This window comes from Dipodomys merriami, unplaced genomic scaffold, assembly GCF_024711535.1.
Source record: "Dipodomys merriami isolate MVZ:Mamm:240054 unplaced genomic scaffold, mDipMer1.0.p SCAF_57, whole genome shotgun sequence".
In the NCBI taxonomy this organism is placed as follows: domain Eukaryota; kingdom Metazoa; phylum Chordata; class Mammalia; order Rodentia; family Heteromyidae; genus Dipodomys; species Dipodomys merriami.
In genome coordinates, this window is record NW_027206146.1 from 5,247,738 (window position 1) to 5,270,664 (window position 22,927).

At 51.4% G+C, this 22,927-nt stretch overlaps 1 protein-coding gene across 1 annotated transcript; it reads right to left on the bottom strand.

The window, feature by feature from the left end:
* Positions 1-207: 207 nt before the first annotated feature.
* Snrnp70 (small nuclear ribonucleoprotein U1 subunit 70) lies at positions 208-17,553 on the bottom strand. The gene is made up of 10 exons (XM_070001006.1): positions 17,337-17,553; positions 16,392-16,548; positions 14,144-14,206; positions 12,167-12,221; positions 8,761-8,825; positions 8,539-8,601; positions 6,336-6,417; positions 3,135-3,236; positions 1,073-1,160; positions 208-994 (listed from the first exon to the last, which is right to left on the bottom strand). The coding sequence occupies exons 2-10, from the start codon at positions 16,536-16,538 to the stop codon at positions 331-333; spliced, it is 1,329 nt and encodes a 442-aa protein (XP_069857107.1). The 5' UTR covers positions 16,539-16,548; positions 17,337-17,553; the 3' UTR covers positions 208-330.
* Between the last annotated feature and the right edge of the window lie 5,374 nt (positions 17,554-22,927).

Below are 22,927 nucleotides of genomic sequence, written 5' to 3' on the forward strand. Positions count from 1 at the left end.
AGGAAACGGCCCCGCAGCCTCTGCCGTGTCATCTGCTTCCCAGCCACCCCATCATCTCCCCTTTCAGGCACCCCAGCACGAAGGTGTGTGCAAGGCTGGGGGAGGAGGGGAGTAAAGCTGGGCCGCAGTCCCGGTGGGGAACGGCCTTAGACCACACACCGGGGGAGGCGTTCTCAAGCAGTGAGCAAGAAACCAAGGGACCCACTATGAACAGGAAATTAATTTTATTTTAAATCCAAGGGGCCAGAACAAAGAAACTTCTAGCCTTGGAGAGCAAACTGAGGCGGCCCGGGGCGGGGAGGACAGCGATGGCTGGGGAGGAACACATCTTCACTCGGGCGCCGCCTCCATCAAATACCCGTTCTCCGGAGCGAGGTACCCGTCGCCGCCCTCGGACTCCAGGTACAGGTCTCGGCCATCGCCGCCCAGGCCCTCCAGCCCGTTGTCCTGACCCCCGCCACCGCCCCCACCTCGGGCCTCATCCCGGCCGCGCTCCCCGCCCCGCTCCCCCCGCTTGTGCTCGCGCTCGCGATCCCTCTCGCGGTCCCGGCGCCGCTCCCGCTCGCTCCGGTGGCTTCGCCGGCGCTCCCGGTCTCGATCGCGGCCCTTTTCCTCCGGGCCATCAGGGCCATCGGGACCAAGCTCTCCCGGAGGCCCGTCATCAGGAGGGGCGTCCCCGGCCTCGGAGGGCTCAGCCATGTCGCCGCCTCCGCCACCGCCTCCTCCACCCCGCAGCTCCTCCTTGCGCTCCCTCTCCCGTCGCGCCCGCTCCCGGCTCCGGCTGCTGCGCCGCTTGCGTTCCCGGTCCTTGTCCTTGCTCCGTTCCCTGGAGCGCCTCCGCTCGTCCTTGTCTCGACTCCGCGAGCGCCGCCGCCGGTCCCGGGAGCGGGAGCGCCGCCGCTCTCTCTCCTTGTCCCGCTCGCGGCTCCGCTCCCTGCGCTCCCGCTCGCGGTCCCGGTCCCGGTCCCTGTGCGGAAGCGGGGAGGGCCCGGGCCTGGATGAGATGGGTAGTGACCTGCGGCCTAGCCCCCCAGGAAACCACCCGGTCCAGGACACAGACCCCCAATCCTACCTCTCGTCGTAGCGGGATGTGTCGTCCCGGCCCGAATGCCGGATGTTCACGTCGGCCCCGCCTCTTCGGGTTCCACCCAGGCCGCCTCCTGCGAGCAGGCGGGCAGAGGCGCTCAGGGGCGGGGCATAAGGGGGGGGAGAGGCACTCAGGGGCGGGGCAGAAGGAGGGGGAGAGGCGCTCAGGGGCGGGGCAGAAGGTAAACAGGCAGGAAAGCAAGTACTTCTGTAGGCCTAGAAGCCAGGTCCTGTGCACTCATCGACAGCCACCTTCTGCCCACACACCACCGGTGCTGGTGGACACCAGGTACCGCCCGACTCCGCCTGCCACAGGGCCTCCCGCAGCCCTTCCAGCCTCCTCACACCCAAGGCCCTGGGCCTCAAGTGGAAGTATCCCCTCTCCTAGGCCTCCCTGAGGCCCAAACTTCATGCCAAGTAGCCTGCAAGAGCTTTTCCTTCCCATCACCAACTACCCTGATGGCTCTTGCCTGGACCCCCCCCCCATGCAACTTTCCATGCCCACCACACCTGGTAGCCAGGTGCCAGGTCCTGTCCATCCAAACAGATGCACCAGGAAAGGAGGTGCCAGGCAGCAGGCACACAGCACCTGTCACCTGAACAATCAGTTCCCACTGACAGCCTCTCCTTTTGGCCACTTGCCCTGCCGGGTCCCCAGGACAGCATGTGGTACCAGCCCCCACGGGCCTGAGCCTGCCTCTGTCAGCACACTTCTACACTCCCTGCCAGGAAGGCAGCTTCAGTGAAGCAGGGCTGAGTTCCAAGGAATCACTTTTCATGACCAGAGAAAAAGGAAAAGGCTGACTGGATGCCAGGACATTCAGCAGGGCAAGGTGAGTGGCCAGGTTTCCACGGGTCACAACCCAGCTTTGGTGACACCATCAATGCTGGGATACAAACAGCCTTCCGTGGATCCTCTTTGTTTCCTGACCACCAGGTAAGCGGCTCTCCAGCACACACTACCATTTCTCCCTAGCTGCAGGCCTACAAGCAACAAAACCAACCAGACACGTCTGACACTCCAAGCCGTGAGCCAAAAAGTAACCTTTCCTCCTTAAAGAGAAATAAAATCCCTTTATACAACTATTCTTTTTAATAACTAAATTTAAAAGAGACAATTACCACTTGTAAAACCTTGCCTTTGGGTTCCATGAGTAAAGGCTGGTGGCTGAATGAAGCCCTGCCCCTGTGGGAGGGGCCCACCCATTCTGAGAGGAGAGCACCCAGCTCAGAGGCTCAGCCCTCCAGCCCATGGACACTTACTCAGCTCAAGCACCTATACCCAGCTCAGGCAGGTACTGTACTCAGCAGCCACTGCACAGGGAAGAGCACCTTCTCTGACAACTGCCACCAGGCAGCTTCCACAAGGGCCTCCAGGACCAACACCATGCCACCAGGCAGGCAACCCCACAGAGAACACAAACACACTGCTGCAGGGCCAGGCATTACGTAGAGCTTGTGGCTGGTCACAATGGGCCAGGACCACGAGACATACCACAGACGCAGCTCAGCTTTCCCAGCTCAGGAAGTCCACTGGCAGGGCAAGCCTCTGGACTCCCAAGGGACATCCACAGTGCTGAATCAACAGGCCCTTGCCCATTTCAGATAGCTCATGATACATTTCAGAGCCTCACCACCAACCTTGAGTTGACCTTGACTGAGATAGCCTAGGACAATTAAGACAGAGAACCAAGTGCCAGAGGCTGCTGCTGCTACACAGCTGGTACCCAGAAGACACTGGCTAAGTTGATGAATGAACCACAAATGGGAAAAGCACAGTGGGAGCAGACCAGGGCATATACAAGTCCTATCATGTGTCACAGGCCATGTGTAGCGTCACATGTCCAAGCTCAGTGAACTGAGCATTCTAACACTGTCCAGGAGAGCAGGAGAAACAATGCAACAGCCAGTGGCTGGTCATGATTAGCCCTAGACCAGAGACACTCCAGTGGGAGAGGAGCTGAGATGGTGAACCGGTGAGAGGTGCCAAGAAGATGGAATGCAGGTGCAAGGGGGTGGGGGGAGGAGAAGAGGCTGCACATGCTCACCTAGCCGCCGGGGCCTCCAGCCCTTCACAGTACGGCCCCTCTCCACGTCCACAAGGACCCTCCTGCCATCTATCTTCTTGCCATCTGCGTGCTTGTAAGCGGCTGCAACAGATTCGGGAGGGGGAGGGGAGAGGAGTCCCCAGAAGATCCTCTAGTCAGGACAGGGACCGGTGCTGCCACATCCCCACCCCACAGAGACCCTCATCATCATCACCACCACCATCGTCACGCACACACACACACCCAACCAGACAGCCAGGCAACTGACAGCCAGACCAACCCTCTCCCGACCCTGCGAGAGGCCTGCTCCATCTCGGTGCCTGCTCCCTCCTCAACACCCCAATCACCATCAGGGACAGTATGTCCACTCCAATCACCACCCTGTAGACCTCTGGGTTGCCCCCCTCCCCCTTCCAACCAATGTGATGGAGCAGCCCCCTCCCATCAGGGTGGCCAAAGTTGCTGCAAAGAAACTGGAGGTTAATGCTGGACTCTGCTGTGGGGAGCGGGCTCCTCCACGACTGCAGGCATGCACCCGGGGACTGCATGCTGGGGCAGGAGGCCCGACTGGGCCACCCCACGCCCCAGTTCACACCAGTTTTCTTTTTCTGTATGTTTTTTGGGGAGGAGGAGTTGAGTGTGAGGAAACAGACATCAGAACAGAAAATGAACCAGAAGGGGTGGGAGAAATCTTCAGGAAATGGCAGGGAGCAGAAAGACGGGTTATTACTCTCCCAGGGAGTCTGGAGGGGGTCCCCTGAGCAGGGGAAGTTGAGGGACACGTGCGGTGCTACTGAAATTCCCTGCCTTGCCTTACCTGAGATGACTGACCCTGCCACTACCCAGCCCTGTCCTCTCTCCCCTCAAAGCCCCGCTAACAGTGCTGGGAGTCTAGCCCTTGCCTGGACCCACCAGGAAAGGGGGAGGGGCAGAGAGCAGGGAGAGGCCCAGAGCCCCCAGCCTCTGATCACCTGGGCTAGAGGGAAGGCCACAAAGTCCCTATCCCCCTCCCCAGCCTTGGCCTAGGGGACTCTCCTCAGTCAACCACAATACCCTGCCCCACCCCAGCCCACGCCCCCCCCAATAACAACCAGAGGAAGAGAAAAAGGTGCCATTTACCGATGCCGACCTTGCGGGTGTCCAAACCGAGCGGGATGGGGGGGGCTCGGCAACTCCTGGGGGCCTGGCGAGGAGGCGGGCTTCCCGGGGAGGGGGGACACGGGACCGCTTACCTGGAGCCCCCAAGCTTACCTGAACACGCGCACAGACCCCACCCCCACCCCCACCGGGTCTGCTAAAGCTACAGGGAAGGGAAGTAGGGGCTCAGGGAGCCCCTAGAGGGAGGAACCACATCTCCTGCACCACCTGGAGACAGGTGGAGGAACAAAGTGGTGGACCCCATAGCTCACCAAGGGGGGGCTGACATGGAATGTGGGAGTTCTGACTTGCTTGGACTGAACAAGGAGGCCAGGAGGCCTCGGAATGCCTGCCACTCTCACCAACGCCCAATTCTGGACACACACTCAACTAGGCACAGGCCCGCCACCCACAGTACCACCACCAGCTCCACACGCCCTCCCCCCAGCTCCTCCCCAGCACCCGCTGCAGCTCCAAGGCTGGCACGCAGGGGATGCACACTGGGGTCCAGGAGATGGAGTGCTGTCCGCGCTCCGAGGAGGGGCCACTTGGCCCCTGAACCCAGAGGAGGGGGAGGAAGGAACTTAAGGACGGGGGGTCGGAGTCAATCACAGGAAGCCTGAAAGTGAGGGTTCAGTGTCCCAAACCCCAGGAGACCCAACCCAGGAGGAAGAGTGAAAATGTGATTGTGTCATCTAGACTTCTCTCTCTCCCGCTCTCTACACCTGGCTCGGTGGCACAGTGGCAGGTGCGGAGTGAAGACCTCCTACACCTTCAGGCGGACGAGGCTGCTGGCAGCTGCCTCTCAGCCCCTCCCACACAGGCCCAATTCCATGCATCTTGGGGGGCTCCTGAACACTTCTGGATTGCAGCGAGGCAGTGCGGCCAAGCCCCTCGGGAGACCACAACTATGCTAAGGCAGGTAGAGGAGGGGGCAGAGTACCCTGAAACTAGCAGCCAAAGACCCTCCAGGGCCACCACAGTTGACTGCCCCCTGGAAGCACTGGGGGACAGGGAGTGACAGGCTGAAGGGTTCCACACAGAGCCCTGGCCCGAGCATACCCCGGCCCCAGTGTTTCTGCCACCTTGCTGCTAACGTCTCCAAGCTGGGTAAGTCAAGGGCAGGGTGGACCTGACCAGAGGCCTGCTGTCTTTCCCATCAAGGCCCACCTTTCCCTTGTGGAATCAGCAAGACTGTCGGAGAGCATATGGATGGGACAGGAGGAGCAAAGGGCACCCCAACAAGGAAAGGGCTGTGGGTGCGGGGAGGCTGAGGGGTGGCCGGGGCGGGAGGAGGGGTGCCTCGCTGCTCCTGAGCTGCCTGGCTAATCTGGGCTGGTGTGCGGTGCTGAGTGATCTTACCCATGATACAAACCCTTATACCAACCATACACTGAGGTGTTGTAAGGGGAGCGTAAGCATCAGCTGCAAGCCAGCTGCGTGGTGGCTGCAGTGACAATAAGAACAGTCAATTAATACGGCGGCCCCTGGACACGCCGCAGCCCTGCCCGCCCCCACCCATCCAGCCCTGCCCATGTGGACGCCGCGCAGCCTCAAAGGGGCTTTGGAGCTGTGGGGACAGGCGCTAAAAACGCCCACCAGCCCACTGCCCACTGGGGAACAGGGTGGGGTCAGGGGTGGGGAGGCGGAGGGTCGGGTGGCCCAGCCCCAGATCTACTGGGGAGGGGGAAGAGAGGGCAGGTTCAAAGGCCAGTCCTCATTCCAACTTGGCTGTCCCCATGCCAGTGGGGAAACCATGGGGAGAGGCTCCCCAAACATCCGACCCATCCCCCCACCTCCAGCTGGCCCCAGCCCCCACCCGATTCCCTCCTGGCCCCTGAGGTTCAACGTGTGACACTTACCTCCCCGGGCTCACACACACACACACGTTGTGGGGGATTTGGTTTTTTTTAAAAAACACATATATAAAAAAAAAAAGATATATCAGAAACAGAGGGAGGAGAGACATTGCTAATGTCAGGTGTGGCGAGGGGAGGGACAGACGGAGCGGGCCGGGCAGCAGAGGTGAGAGGCTCAGGGAAGGCGGAGGCGCGCAGTACTCACAGTGCATGTCTCGCTCGTGTTCATACTCAATGAAGGCGTAGCCTCGGGGCTTTCCTGACCGCTTACTGTAGACCATGTGTATCTGCAAGGAGGTCAGGCCAGTCAGTCCTGCCACTGGGACACCCCCACCATTGCTGAACCCCCAGGCCAAGCCCTGGTCCCAGGAGGCCAGTAACATCTTCAGGCCTATGATACCTTTCAAGAGCCTCGAGAGACTTCAATTGTACTGACCAGCGCAAAGGGTAAAAAGCAGAGCTCTGGGCAGAGGCAGCTTTCCAGAGAGAGGAACTTGCAATCAAGCCCTTAGCCTGTTAACTGGAGCAGTGGGAACGAAGGACAAGAGGGCTCAGGAGAGGCAGCCTGAAGGGATGCAGACCACAGCTCCACATGGATGCAGATGAGGGCACAGAGGCCAATGGAGAGGCAGACGCTGGGGTTCACCAAATGCCCTTGAAGCCAGCCCAGGCAAAGCCTCCAAGGAACTAAGAAAACATGCTGAGAAAAGGGCCAAGAGATATACACTCTACAGATTTGGGAACAGGCATTCTGAATGCTGAGAGATCAGGGGAATGCTAGAAAAAAGCGGGGGGGGGGGGGGGGGGAGGGGGGATGCAGACACACAACCCAACACAAGCAAAGCCAGGGAGACCAGAGGGCATGTAGTGTAACTGTAAGAACTTACTACGAAGAGGGCAGCAAGGGACAGAGATGGGGGAAGGCGTGTAGCCACATGAGGAATGAAGGGCCACCAGAAAAAACCTCTGGAAAGCTAGTCTCTCTCTAGCTTCTGGACCTCTGACCAGACATATGAGGGAGCCACTGGAGGGCCCTGGCCTGCTCTGGGACTCCGTGGGGGACAGACTAAGTAGGCTATTAAGTATAGCTATTGGGACAGACGGGGCCTGGATGAATGAGGGAAAACTTCTATGAGATGAAACCACTTGAACTGATTTATAAAGGAGAATTTATAAATTCTCCATCTGCATCACTAACTCAGTGGGGCCACACCATGGATGGGTATGGTCCTGAGCTCATCTGGTCTTAGGATTTGAACTCTAGGACCCTGAAGCCTCTGAACTTCAATGGATATTCCAAACTGACCACAAGTGGAACCAGAGGAACGAGGTCAGAGTAAAGGCTCCATTTGAGGCCTTAAACACCAGACCTGAGCTGGGCAAGAAGCCCAGCCATAGAACACTTGTATAGCAAAGCCTGGGTTCCATTCACAGGATTGCAACAAATAAAAACAAAACTGAAAGTCATTTCCCAATGCCTAGGAATAGACACCTGTAACCTAAGCACTCAGGAAGCTGAAGCAATAGAATCATTAGTTCAAGTCATGAATGTAGCCTAAGCTACATTTTTGAGACCTTAAGTCAAAATGAGTAAGTAAATTATAATGGAAAACAAAAAACAAAGAGGAAACACAATATGGCACTATTTCCCTGAGCGCCTCAAACCAGTCCCAGCCCAAACAACACACATGCCCATGTGCATGATGGCCTCAAGCACACCACAGCCCCCAGGGACAGGGAGGCAGGCCTGGGACAGTTAAACAACTTTCAAATGTAGTAAAGAAGCCTCAGAGCTTTGCTCTAGAACTGTAGTCAGAGGCTGTTTTTGATAAAAGGTCAAACAACAGACATGTCCAGCTCTTAAGGGCCACAGAACCTATTATAACTTCTCAGTTCTGCACCCCAGTAGTAACAAAAAAATAGGGAAACTAATGCGCCTGCTTAGCTATGTACTAACAAAACTACTTACATACACAAGCATGGCTCACTTGTTTCTGAGTTAAATCAACAAGGAGTCATACCTCCCCCATTTTATTTGTACTACTCAGCTGCATAGAAGGACATAAATCAAGGCCCTAAATGACACTGCCCCTTGGGCTGGGGGAACCCAGTAGTCTCCCTCCCATTCAGACTAACCTATACCCATACCCCATAAACTTCTAACTCAAGCCCTCTGCCCCAACCAACTTACTCTTTTTTTTTTTTTTTTTGCCAATCCTGGGATTTGAACTCAGGGCCTGGGCAGTGCCCCTGAGTTTCTTTTGCTCAAGACTAGCACTTTACCACTTGAGCCATAGCGCCACTTCCAGCTTTTTCTATTTATGTGGTACTGAGGAATTGAACCCAGGGCTTCATGCATGCTAGGCAAACTCTCTACCACCAAGCCATATTCCCAGCCCCCAACTTACTCTTTTGATGGGTCCATACACTTCAAACTCTCTCCGAAGTTTAGACTCTGTTGTGTCATAGTTCTACAAGGAGATAGATAGAAGTTAGATGGAAAAAGGGAGACAAAGATGGAAAAAGGGAGACAAAGAACTCTTTAACAGTTGAGGATGACTTGACATCCTCCGTCCACATGCAGGCTTTCAGCAGCTCAGGGTTCCCAGGACTGGGGGCTGGGGACTCACCACTCTAGCCACGAAGAGAGTCTTGAAGGCATCACCCTGAGCATTGGGATCATTGTGAGGGTCCCCTGTGTAGGAAGAAGAGAATCTGCAAGTAGATTGTGTCTGCAGTCTCAGGTAGCAGGGCAAGTAGATATGGATGGACAGAAGCCAAGAAAACAAAAAGACGGAACTGGGAAACCAGGTGCTAGTGGCTCACACCCCTAGTCCTAACCACTCAGGACAACATCTGAGTCAGGGCAGCTGGGGCAAGAGTCTGTGAGACTCATTTCCAATTAACCACCTGGAAACTGAAAGTAGCACCATGGCTCAAAGTGCTAGTCTTCAGAGAAAAAAGCTCAGGGACAGCACCCAGACCCTGAGTATAAGCTCCACAACTGACCAATGTTGCCAGACACCTTGTATTCATATACTGTTTTGTAGAATGGGAACTTCTTTGTACAACTACTTAAAGATAACAATAATAAAAAAGTTAAAAAAAAAAAAAAAGAAACAAAGGGCTGGGAAGGTAGCTCAGTGGTAGAGTGCTTGCCCTGTATGCATGAGGCCCTGGGTTCGATTCCTCAGCACCACATAAGCAGAAAAAGCCAGAAGTGGCACTGTGGCTCAGGTAGTAGAGCGCTAGCCTTGAGCTGAAGAGTTGAGGGACAGTGCCCAGGCCCAGAGTTCAGGCCCCATGACCGACAAAAAAAAAAAAAAAAAGAAGAGAAAAAAGAGAACCAAAGAATCCCCCAACTGGAGGAATAGTTGGTAACCTAGCAACTTTGGACACATCCTTGTCTAAATTTCCTGAATCATGGTGGCCTTTACGTGACTGATAAACAAGTAAGGACAATAGGGTTAAGGATGACTTAAGGAAGCAGGGTAAGGTAGTACTAAATTTAGTCACTTCAAACCTACATACCCACCAGACCCCATCACTCAGGTGCAAGGTAATCTGAGCAGTAACTAAGCCCACTAGGGCTTCTCTGGAGACAGCCCCATCTCAAGGGTTGACTTCCTCCTCCTCTTTACCATATGGAGCCACACTGCCATCCACTGGATACGAATAGAAACTACAGCCATGGGAAAACCTGTGACCAAGCAGTCTCAAGGTTGAGAATGAAAGCCATCTAGTGCTATAGCACTATAGACTAAGCTAGTCCTGCAGCTTCTGGGAGGAGCATAGGTCAGGTGCTGGAGCAAATGAGAAAGCAGATGAGTACCAGAATAGATTTCTATTGCAGCCTCATCTCTTGAAGACAAGGAATGGTACTATCTGGCCATAAGAGACCGACCATTTCCAAAGACAAAAGCTAAGAGTCTATGAAAAACTAACTCTCCTGCATGCGATGGCATGCCAGTAATAGGACCACTTAAGGGGCTGAAACCAAGAGGATCACTAGTTCAAGGCTAGTCCTGGCTACATAGTAAGCCCTGTCTCAAAAATAAAAGAGGGCTGGGAAGGTGGCTTAGTGGTAGAGTGCTTGCTTCGCGTGTATGAGGTCCTGGGTTTGATTCCTTAGTACCACATAAGCAGAAAAGGTCAGAAGTGGCACTGTGGCTCAAATGGTAGAGTGCTCGCCTTGAGTTGAAGAGCTGAGGGATGGCACCCAGGCCCAGAGTTCAGCCCCACAAAGGAAAAAAAAAAGAACAATTCTGAGTGATTTGCTAGGTAATGCCTGGAAGCAAGTCCTTTTTACCAAATACAGTGGCCTGGCCCACAAAGTGGCAACAAGCCTCTCCAGGACCCTAAAGACACTGCTGGCTGCACAATGGAGGCCTCTGTTCCATGGGATAGTGTTACATTAAGAGCACTGAGAGAATATGAGAAAAAAAACATTAATAATTTATTGAGTGCATACTTTAGTCCTGACAGTGTTAGGTACTGAGATTTGTTTTTCACTATTTTGCAAATGAAAGCAAAATAAAACAACCTGAGATATGGAAAGGAGGAGGTATGGAAGGGGAGGGATCAGTCCAGGGTTGAGTCTCTAAGGACTGGACTTAATTATAAAGTTGGAAACCTCACTAGGCTTTTAGAGAGGTAAGGTAATACCTCAGAACTCTCTTTTTGTAGAGTACTCAGCCTTGATAAGCCTCTTTTTTTATCTTAAAAATAAAATGGGAGTCAGGCACCAGTGGCTCACATCTGTAATACTAGCAACTGCAGAGGCTGAGATTTGAGGCTCATGATTCGAAGCCAGCCAGGGCAGGAATGTCTGTGAGACTCTTAGCTCCAATTAACCACAAAGAGTCAGAAGTGGTGCTATAGCTAAGTGGTAGAGCACTAGATTTGAGCACAAAAGTTCAGGGATAGCATCCAGGTGAAGTTCAAGTTCCAGTATCAGCACAAAAGAAGAAAACAAAAACATCAAGCAGCCAGGCACCAGTGGCTTACATCTGTAACCCTAGCTACTCAGGCGGCTGAGATCTGATGACTGTGGTTCAAAGCCAGCCCAGACAGGAACATCCTTAAAGCTCTTATCTACGGTTAACTACCAGAAAAGCAGGAAGTGGCGCTGTGGCTCAAGAGGTAGAGTGCTCAGCTTGAGTTCAAGAGCTCAGGGACAGTACCCAGGCCCTAAGTACAAGCCCCACAACCAACAAAACAAAAAACATCAAGGAAAATTAAAATGGAGCAACCAGGTGTGATTTTGCATACTTCAGTCCCAGCACTTGGGAAGCTAAGAGAGGTAGATAACAAAGTACATCAATGTCCAGGTGCTGGTGGCTCATGCCCATTATAATCCTGGCTACTCAGGAGGCTAAGATCTGAGGATCACAGTTCAAAGCCAGCCAAGGCACAAAAGGCTGTGAGACTCCAATTAACCACCTAAAAACTGAAAGTGGAGTTGTGGCTCAAAGTGGTAGAGCATTAGCCTTGAGTGAAAATGCTCAGGGATTAGTGTCCAGGCCCTGAGTCCACACCCCATGAACAACAATGACAACAAAGCACATCAGTGCTTATAAGCCCATGTCCTCCAACCATGATGTGTTCACTCTAACAAAGGACCAACAGATGTTAGTATGTGGCCATCCTTAGCTTTTGGTTAATGACTCCACTGTACTGGCCCTACTCTATTCAAGTTTCTCCTTTCTAAAAGGGATGGGACACAGGCAGTGCAGGGGATGGGGAGATGGAGCCGGGTCTAGACTGACCCACTGGCCAATACATCAATACCTCAGCCTGTTAAGATCCAGCCAGCCTTCACAGACTCTGAACTACTGAGGTTTTCCCTCCTGCCAACCCCTGCCCTCTCCCTTCCTGCTTAAAAGCCTAAACCCAAAAGCAGTGCTAGCTAGGCAAGTGGGCCCATAGTGGTAAATCAATGAACCTCTTTTTCCAAAAGAAAACTCTAGGAAATCTGGGAGCCAAATGTGACCGGGAAGAGAAACTTAAGGGGATCTGAAGGAAGATGACACTTACACATTTTTAGCTCTGTTTCCACTTCCTGCTGCCTCCGCTCAATCTTTTCTCGTCTCTGTCAGGGGAAAAGAGGAAAAGTGAAACAAAAGTGCCTTGAAAACCAGGTGCTGGGGGGGGGGGGAGGGGGGGCAGGCTTGGGACTGGGAAGGTGGCTCAGTGGTAGAGTGCTTGCCTTGTAATGCATGAGACCCTGGGTTTGATTCCTCAGCACCACATGAACAGAAAAAGCCAGAAGTGGTGAGCTGTGGCTCAAGTGGTAGAGCGCTAGCCTTGAGCTGAAGAGCTCAGGGACAGTGCTCAAATCCAGAGTTCAGGCCCCACAACCAGCTTCCTAGTGTGAAGGGGTTCATCAATGTGACCTGTCACAGCACTCACCTTGTGTTTGCTAAAGTGCACTATGGGAATTGCTTTTTCTTACCAAAATGGGTTCGTTATTTTGGACTTCTTTAAAAAAAATAATAATAAGCCAGGCACCTGTGGCTCACGCCTTTAATCCTAGCTACTCAGAAGACTAAGATCTGAGGATCTGGTTCAAAGCCAGCCTGGGCAGGAAAGTCCATGAAACTCTTATCTCCAGTAAGCCATCAGAAAACCGGAAGTGGGGCTGTAGCTCACGTGGTAGAGGGCTAGCCTTGAGCTGAAGAGCTGAGGGACAGCGCCCAGGGCCCAGAGTTCAAGTCCCACGACTGGAAAGAAAGAAAGAAAGAAAGAAAGAAAGAAAGAAAGAAAGAAAGAAAGAAAGAAAGAAAGAAAGAAAGAAAGAAAGAAAGAAAGAAAGAAAGAAAGGAAGGAAGAAAGGAAGGAAGAAAGAAAGGAAGGAAAGAGAGAGAGAGAGAAAGAGAGAGAGAGAAAGAGAGAAAGAAAGAAAGAAAGAAAGAAAGAAAGAAAGAAAGAAAGAAAGAAAGAAAGAAAGAAGCTATCCTGTCCTGTATGCTTCTCTAAGAGAAAGTGAATTTGGGGACTTATTTTGTGAGCATCCTATTTTCCTGCCTACCACGGTCTTGTTCAAAACATGTAGAGAAGCCTTTTGTGCTCACCAGAAGACGCCTCCTTTGTATCAACTCCACTTCTTGTAAAAGGTGGAAGGGAAACCTTGTAGAAATTAAACAATAACGCCTAGTCCAAAAAAAAAAAAAAAAAAGGTGCTGGTGACAAACGTTTGAATCCTAGGATCATGGTTCTAAACCAGTCAAGGCAGGAAAATCCAAGAGACTCATCTCCAATCACAGAAAAAGCTGAAATGGAAATGTGGCTCAAGTGGTAGAATGCTATCCTTGAGCAAAAAGGAACTCTAGGACCAGGCCCAGGCCAGAATTCAAGCCCCAGGTCAGGCCAAAAAAAAAAAAAAACAAAAAAAAAAAAAAACCAAGCCTGAGATGGTAGCTAATGCCAGTAATCCTAGCTACTCAGGAGGTTCAAAGCCAGCCTGGGCAGGAAAGTCCTTGAGACTCTTATCTCCAATTAACTACCAGAAAACTGAAGTGGTGCTGTGGCTTAAGTGTTAGAATGCTAGCCTTGAGGTGAAGAGCTGAGGGACAGCACCCAGGACACACACACACACACCAGGACACACACACACACACCAGGACACACACACACACCAGGACACACACACACACCAGGACACACACACACACACACACACACACACACACACACACACACACACACACACACACACACACACACACACACACACACACACACACACACACACACACACACACACGGAGCTGTGGCTCAACTGGCAGAACTAGCTTTGAGCACAAAAGCTTGGGGAGGTACTCAGGCCCTCAGTTCAAGCCCCAGGACCAGCACCAAAAAAAAAAAAAAGCTAGGCTGGAGGTATGGCTCAAATTGGTACCGTGCAAGCCATGAGTAAGAGAGCTCAAGCCTTGGTATTGGCACAAGGAGGGAGAGACCACTTGAAGAAAGTAGCGAAAAAGACCCAAGGTTAGGAGACAAAAATTGACATACCTTCCTCTCCATACGTTCTTCCCGGGTTTCTGCACGGGTTGGAGGTGGGGCATCTCGAGGGTCCTGGACACAAGAAGAAAGGTGACAAAAGTGTGGGCACTCAGGAATATATCAAGGAACACCCAACAGGGAAATAAGAATATCAACCCCTTTCTATGCATACTCCACGCCCAACTAAAAAAATGCAACACCACAGATCCTGGGTCTCAGAAGAGGCAGGGAACAGCACTGACCATAAACTGGTCTATGACAAGCTAAATACAAAAATCTGAATTAGCTGGGCACCAGTGGCTCACACCTGTAACCCTAGCTACTTAGGAGGCTGAGATCTGAGGATCATGGTTCAAAGCCAGCCCGGGCAGGAAAGTCCGTGAGACTCTTATCTCTCATAAACCACTAGAAAACTGGAAGTGGCGCTGTAGCTCAAGCGGTAGAGTGCTTGCCTTGAGCTGAAGAGCTGAGGGATAGGTCCCAAGCCCAGAGTTTAAGCCCCACGACCAAAAAAAGTAAAATAAAATAAAATAAAAAATCTGAATTATTAGCCAGGCACCAGCGGCTCACACCTGTAATCCTAGCTACTCAGGAGGCTGAGATCTGAGGATCACGGTTCAAAGCCAGCCTATGCAGGAAAGTCCATGAGACTCTTATCTCCAATAAACCACTCAGAAAACCAGAAGTGGGAAGTGGCGCTATAGCTCAAGTGGTAGAGCGCTCACCTTGAGCTGAAGACCGACAAATAAAAAAAAAAAAAGAAAACCAGAAGTGGAGCTCAAGAGGTAGAGTGCTAGCCTTGAGCTGAAGAGAGCAGGGACAGCGCCCAGGCCGAGTTCAAGACCCATGACTGACAAATAATAAATAAATAAATATTCTGAATTATTCACAACCTTGTACAGTAATTCCATTATAACTTTATGTGCACTGGCCCTAATAATATGAAGTTAGTGGTATTTTTTGCTGGTTTTAAAAATAAACACCAGAAGAAGGACACTGCATTTATATCAATCTACAATGGACTGCAAATATCCCCCTCCACAGACAATCAGAGTAGCATTGGAACAGGTAACACCTAACAACACAATAAGGCTTGTGTCTCCCACATTTAGAGCACATGCTGTTTCTCACAGCCCCGAGTATGGTTTCCAGAAGACAAAGAACCTGACGATGTGATAGAAGCAGTGACAGGGGGCTCTGGCTACAACTGCCAAGAACAGGAAGAAGCCAGCAACCTCAGAAGCTGATAGTACAGGTCCTCTGAGAGCAGACAACTAGACCCACTCTGAGGTTCCAGAACAGCTTAAAGATCTCCTCAGCATCTCATTGTCTCATTAAATATGAACTGGCACAGGACTTGTACCATCAAAGGGTGCCACTGGCCTATACCCATTAAATTAATTCATTTGGCCAATAACATTTCCCAAGGGCAGGTTCACCTAGGTTTAGCAATACAACTTTCTGTTAGCTAAATTCTGCTTGTCAACTCCAACTTTCTTCCCTACATAATTTCAGAATGTTCCTCATGGGACAGCTGGGCTGTGTGCCAGCATTTCTCAGGTGTGCTCTGATGGTGGATGTGGACCTTTCTCATTTTTCAAACAAAAGAACAGAGGCCTAGGAGGTCAACTTGTTTATTTGTTTACCCTCAAGCCCACAGCCTTATTAGCACTCTTATTGCCCACTGCTATCAACACTTGTCTTCTCAGTTAGAAAACAGTAAACACAGTAACCAATGCTGACAGGTACCCACCGCTTTGTGTCAAACTCTTTGACATTAATTCTGTCAGGATCATGAGCATGTTACTGTAGCTTCTTGGTAAACACAAAGAAACCAATGCATCAAGAAGATACAACACTGGCTCAAGGTCACACAGCAGATAAATGGCATGGGCCAAGGACTGAGTGCACGGCTCCCTCTTTTTTTTTTTTTATTGTGAAAATACTGTACAGAGGGGTTACAATTACATGGGCAAGATACAGAGCTCCATCTTTAACCACTACTGACTTCCAAAAACCCACACAAGGGATGGATGGTGAATAAGGAAATAGAGTGTGAATTTGATCAAAGGATATATGTATGGCTATCACGATGGATCCCCCACTGTACAATTTTTTGTTGTTAAAAGTTAGGGACACTTAGGATGAGAAAAGTCACCTCCCGGAAATCACCCAGCTGGAAAGGACCAGCAACCGGCCTTCTCAATCCACACCACTGCCCACCAGAACCCATTCCTAGGCTGTTGAGAGAACTCACCTCAAACTCTCTGATGTATGGCGCAATGCCACAATAAGGTTGGTTGTGATGTTTTTCATGTGGCAGCTTCTCCAAGGGTGGCAGATATGGGATGGGGTCACGGGGGGCAAAGAGAGCCAGGAGGTTGGGTGGCAGGAACTGGGTCATCTTGCCAAGTCTGAGAGCAAAAGGAAGACAGCCTTATGTTAGGGTGGGAGTGGATGGGGCACATAGGTCCCCTAGTGCTCCTTCTCGGTCAAAAAGATGAGGAAAAGGGTAAGAAGGAAGCCTTAGGTCCACAGCAGGCTCTGGAAAGATAGGGTGCTACCCTACCACTTCAGGAGGGGGGGGAGGCGGTGAGGGCAAATCTGCATGTGAACACCGAGCGACGGTGGGAGCACGAAGACAAAGGCTAATGAAAAAAAAAAAAAGACTAAAAGGGTTTCTGAGGATGAAGTCTCTGTGTTCTAAGCGACAAGCTGGGGGAGTGAGAACTTCCCCCAGAGGCTTATGGGGAAACTAAGGATCCGGAGCAGACCCAGAGTAGTGGTCCCACACCTTGGAAATTAAGACGCAGGGGTCTCACGGGACTTAAGGCGGGAAGGCTCAGAGCAAGAGGAGTCATGAGGAGCAGAATGCCCCCTCCCGTCAAGCCAGAGGTTTGTGGGTAATGGATCTGGGCTACCGGCGGCGATAGGAATTATGGGTAAGGGTCCCGGCCGCCTCAGAAAGGCGATAAGGTAAAAAGGCAACACACCGCAAGGGCCTGTGGGTAGAGGACGCCGAAGGCGGGGGGTCGCTGAGGAAAGAGGGCGCGAGTGTCCAGAGGACTCTGGGTAAGGGGCTCCAAAGAGTGCTGAGGGAGGTCGCGGGAAGGGGGTCGGGCCGCGGGGAAAGAGACTGAGGCCCACCGCGGGGCCTTGTGGGTAGCGGTTCCGTTCCCCGTAAGGCCACTCGGTCACTCACCCGCCGCGCGGCGCCCTCCTTGGCCTGACGTTAGTCCCGGGGCTCGCGGCGGCGGCTGCGGCGGCCCCTCAGCAACCAGGACTCCCACTCCGGCTTCGACTCGGTCGGAGCCCGCGTCGCTGTTCTCCGGTCTCCAGCCTAGCGCGCGCACCAGGCCGCTACTCCACAGCCCGCGCGGCCTCCGCTCACGACGGGAACAGGGGGTGGGTCCCGGACTCAAATCCCTCCGCCGCCTCATTGCGCACGCGCTACTCCCGTTAGGTGCCGCCCACACAACCAACTAGCCCCCGCTAAAGGAAGGACGCATGCGCGAAACCTACTACCTCCGCCTTCCCGCGTCTTCAACTTCTCGGCCGCGGCTGCTCGGCGGTCGCACTACGCAGGCGCATTCACTAGCGAGCGCCGGCCTCCACCTCGCGCTTTCGGCTCTAACTGCCTCAGTATGCGATTCTCTTCCCGATGCCCCGCCCCTTCATCTTAGCACTTCCCGGATCTTTTGCGCATGTGCTCGTGGCATTCTGAGTGTATCCCTCCGCGGCCAAAGAGTCCTTACGTGAAGAGTCGTTTGCTGGCCCATCAGTAATATTTTTTTTTCTTTTTTGCCAGTACTGGGGCTTGAACTCTGGGTCTAGGCTTGCTCAATGCTGGCGCTCACCGCTTGAGCCACAGCGCCATTTCTGGCTTTTTTCTGCGATTAATTGGAGATACAATTCTCACAGACTTTCCCGTCTGGGCTGACTTCGAACCGCGATCCTCAGAGCTCAGCCTCCTGAGTAGCTAGGATTACAGGTGTGAGCACCGGCGCCAGACTGTTTAGGCATTGTTTAGGCTCCGGGACACACAGCACGTGACAAAAATCTTCCTATGGGAGCTGAAAAAGTGCAGGGGAAGCTGGACTCCGTATTTCCCTCCTGTAATCCTAGCTACTCAGGAGGCTGAAATATGAGAACCCTGGTTCAAAGCCAGCCTCGGTGATAAAAACTATGAGACATTTGTCACCAATTAACCATCAAAAAGCCAGAAATGGAGTGCTGGCCTTGAGCAAAACAGCTCAGGAACAGCAACCAGGCCCTGAGTTCAAGCCCCAGAACCTTCACACACACACTCACACACAAAGTGTTGCCTCTAGAATAAACTTTGGAATAAAGGTTTGAAAGAAAATCTTGGGGCTGGGAATGTGGCTTAGTGGTAGAGTGCTTGCCTAGCATGCATGAAGCCCTGGGTTCAATTCCTCACCACCACATACTCAGAAAAAGCTGGAAGTGGCACTGTGGGTCAAGTGGTAGAGTGCTAGCCTTGAGCAAAAGAAGCTCAGGGAGGGGCTGGGAAAGTGGCTCAGTGGTAGAGCGCTTGCCTTGCATGCTCGAGGCCCTGGGTTCGATTCCTCAGCACCACATAAGCAAAAAGAAAAAAGCCGGAAGTGCCACTGTGGCTCAAGTGGTAGAGCGCTAGCCTTGAGCTGAAGAGCTGAGGGACAGTGCCCAGGCCCAGAGTTCAGGCCCCACGACCGGACCAAAAAAAAAAAAAAGAAGCTCAGGGACAGTCCCTGAGTTCAAGCCCCAAGACTGGCAAAAAAAAAAAAAAAAAAAAAAAATCTGGGAATAAAAATATAAAATGAGCTGGTGGCTCATGCCTATAGGCTGAGATCTGAGGATGGTGGTTCAAAGCCAACCCAGGCAGGAAATCCCATGATACTCATCTCCAATAAATCACCAGAAAACCAGAATTGGCGCTGTGGCTCAAGTGGTAGAGTGCTAGCCTTGAGCTGAGGGACAGCACCCAGGCCCCACAGTCAACCCCCCCAAAAAAAAAGAGAATCTGGGGCTGGGAGTATGACTTTAAATGATAGAGCACCTGGCTAAGCAATCCTCTTCAACCCCACTACTGTAGGAAAAAAATTAGAACCTGGCTGGGCTTATCAGCAACAGTATATGGCCTGGGTTGGGATGAAGTTAGTTTTCTGATCTATGGTGTATATTCCTACATTTATTGTTATTATTATTATTATTTTGGTCAGCTGTGGGGCTTGAACTCAGAGCCTGGGCACTGTCCCTGAGCTCTTCAGCTCAAGGCAAGGGCTCTATCACTTGAGCCACAGTGCCCCTTCCAGTTTTCAGGGCTGGGAAAGTGGCTCAGTAGTAGAATGCCTGCCTTGCATGCATGAGGTCCTGGGTTCGATTCCTTAGCACCACATAAACAGAAAAAGCTGGAAGTGGTGTTATGGCTCAAATGGTAGAGCACTAGCCTTAAACTGAAGAGCTGAGGGACAGTGCCTAGGCCCAGATTTCTGGCCCCACAACCACCAAAAAAAAAAAAAAGTCTCACAGACTTTCCTGCCTGAGTTGGCTTCAAACTGTAATCCTCAGATCCCAGCCTCTGGAGTAGCTAGGATTACAGGTACTATGGACATTTTCCTGTGCAACCAAAAAATGTACACTGCTAAGAAAGTTTACCCAACCCTTATTCACATTTCCCAACAAACCCAATATTTAATTAACCCAATATTTAAAAATATGATCCAGGGCTGGGAAGGTGGTTCAGTGGTAGAGCACTTGCCTTGCATGCCTGAGGCCTGTGTTCGATTCCCCAGCACCACATAAGCAAAAAGAAAAAAAGCCGGAAGTGGCGCTGTGGCTCAAATGGTAGAGGGCTAGCCTTGAGCTGAAGAGCTGAGGGACAGTGCCCAGGCCCAGAGTTCAGGCCCCACTACTGGACCCAAAAAAAACTAAATAAATAAAATAAAAAATAAAAATATGATCCAGATTTCAGTTAAGGCTTCACACACTAGCTGGCTGGGGTTGCCTGTACCTGTCATCCCAGGTACTTTGGAGGACTTATGACCTGAAAAGAGCGAGACACGGTTAAAGGTGACCAAAAAAAAAAAAAAAGTTTATACTATTTTCACCAGAAAGGGGGCCTGCGATTACCTTGTCCTGGGCTAGATACCAAGAGCCAAGGGCAGCTTCAACCACCAAACCGCCAAGCCTCCAATGGGCAGCCCGACCTTTATTTGTTGGTCTGCAAACCACCAATTAGTCTGCAAGCCCCCAAATCTCAGACCTCCAAAGCTCCAAAGGGGAAGGCTTTTCCTTTTCCTTCCTTCCTCCTTCTCTGCAGGCCTCTCCACTCTCCACAGGCCTTTCTAGAGGTTCCAAATGAGGCCCCATAGCCTGCTCTGCTCTACTCCGGCAGGTTCTCTCTCTCTCTCTCTCCCCTCCCTCCATTCTCTCCTTCTTATCTCTGGCTCCCAACAGGAGTCTTGAGTCTTTCCCCAACTCTCCTCAGGACTGGGAACGCTCAGCCTATATATAGGCTGTGCCCCTCCCCTTTTGGCGGCATGCCCCACCCTCCGGCGGCATACCACGCCCCATGGGCGGTGACGTTAGCCTCTCGATGCCCCGCCCCCTTCCGCGGCCCGGCGGGGCCACGCTGATTATCTGCTCCCCGCTGGTTATTACAGAGGCTAAGATTGGAAGCTGATAAATTCCAGCTAGTCTAAGAAATGACAAGGCCTCACCTCTGGGCTTAAAAAGATGAAGTAGGAGGAGAAATTATTCTCATAATGCATTTAGTCTAATATATTTGGTCAGGGATGGGAATGTGGCTTAGTGGCAGAATGCTTGCCTAGCACGTATGAAGCCCTAGGTTCCATTCCTCAGTAACACATACAAAGAAAGAGCCGGAGGGGGTGCTGTGGCTCAAGTGGTAGAGCACTTGCCTTGAGCTAAAGAGCTCAGGGACAAACTACAGGACTGGCAAAAAAAAAAAAAGAAAAGAAAAGAAAAGAAAAAACGGAGTGCTCAAAGGCAGACAGTGGAATTCATCCTGCAAATAAAGTACAAGCTAGGTGCCACGGCTCATGCCTGTAATCCTAGCTACTTAGGAGGCTGAGATCTGAGGATCATGGTTCAAAGCCAACTTGGGCAGGAAAGTCAGTGAGACTCTCTTTTTTTTTTTTTTTTTGGGTCCGGTCCTGGGGCCTGAACTCTGGGCCTGAGCTCTTCAGGCCAAGGCTAGCGCTCTACCACTTGAGCCACAGTGCCACTTCCAGCTTTTTTCTTTTTTCTTATGTGGTGCTGAGGAATCGAACCCAGGTCCTCATGCATGCAAGGCAAGCGCTCTACCACTAAGCCACCTTCCCAGCCCCTCAGTGAGACTCTTGTCTCCAATAAACTACCAGAAAACCAGAAGTTGTGTGTGGCTCAAGTGGTAGAGCATTAGCCTAAAGCTGAAGAGCTCAGGGACAGCGCCCAGGTCCAGAGCTCAAGACCCACAACCTACAAAAAAGAGAGAGAGGCTGAGAAAGTGGCTTATTAGTAGAGTGCTTGCCTAACATGAATTAAGTCCTGAATTTGATTCTTCAGTACCACAGAAAAAGTCAGAAGTGGCACCATGGTAGAGTATTAGCCTCGAACAAAAGGAGCTCAAGGATAGTGCCCAGGCCCAGAGTTTGAGCCCCAAGACTGGCAAAAAAAATAAAAATATACACATATAAGTATGTATACACACATATTTGGTCCTGTTTAGCTGGTTTAATATGAAATAAACACACTTTTGTTGTTTGTTGTGGGGCTTGAAGCCGGGCTTGCGGGCTGTCCCTGTGCTCTTATGCTCAAGGTTAGTGTTCTACCACTTTGAGCCACAGCTTCCAGCTTTTTCTGAGTAGTTTATTGGGGATAAGAGTTTCACAGACTGGGGCTGGGAAGGTGGCTCAGTGGTAGAGCGCTTGCCTTGCATGCATGAGGCCCTGGGTTCGATTCCTCAGCACCATATAAGCAAAAAGAAAAAAGCCAGAAGTGGCGCTGTGGCTCAAGTGGTAGAGTGCTAGCCTTGACCTGAAGAGCTGAGGGACAGCGCCCAGGCCCAGAGTTCAGGCCCCACGACCTGACCCAAAAAAAAAAAAAAAGTTTCACAGACTAAAGGAGGAAGTAACAATGTTCGACAGGAAAGGTACTCATTACCTTACTCATGTAACTGTAACCTTTCTGTACAGTATTTTTACAATAAAAAATGTATTTAAAAACATTTCGGGGCTGGGAAAGTGGCTCAGTGGTAGAGTGCTCGCCTTGCATGCCTGAGGCCTTGGGTTCAATTCCTCAGCACCACATAAGAAAAAAGAAAAAAGCCGGAAGTGGCGCTGTGGCTCAAGTGGTAGAGTGCTCACCTTGAGCTGAAGAGCTGAAGACAGAGCCCAGGCCAGACCCACCCCCCCCAAAAAAAAAAAAAGTTTCACAGACTTTCCATTGAACTGAGATCTGAAGATCATGGTTCAAAGCCAGCCTAGGCAGGAAACTCTGTGAGATTCTTACCTCCAGATAACCAGCAGAAAACCAGAGGTGGTGCTGTGGCTCAAAGTAATAGAGTACTATCCTTGAGCAAAAAGAGCTCAGGGACAGCACTCAGTCCCTGAGTTCAAGGCCTACGGCCAACAACAACAAAAAGAATGACAAGAAAGTAAAATAGGCTCTTTTGGAGGAGAAGTACAGGAGGGGGGAGGCTAAGGAAGAGGACGAATGAGGGTAATCATTGTCCAGATTCATTCTTTCTTCTTTTTGTCTTTCTTTTTCTTTCTTTCATTCATTCATTCTTTC

Excerpts from the sequence above, each read along its gene's own strand:
- Snrnp70 (XM_070001006.1), bottom strand. The coding sequence starts at position 16,538 with ATGACCCAGTTCCTGCCACCCAACCTCCTGGCTCTCTTTGCCCCCCGT. Across the intron at positions 6,418-8,538 it reads TGTATGGACCCATCAAAAGA|ATACACATGGTCTACAGTAA; the intron begins GTAAGTTGGGGG and ends ACCTCCTTGCAG. Across the intron at positions 3,237-6,335 it reads ACACGAGCGAGACATGCACT|CCGCTTACAAGCACGCAGAT; the intron begins GTGAGTACTGCG and ends AATCTGTTGCAG.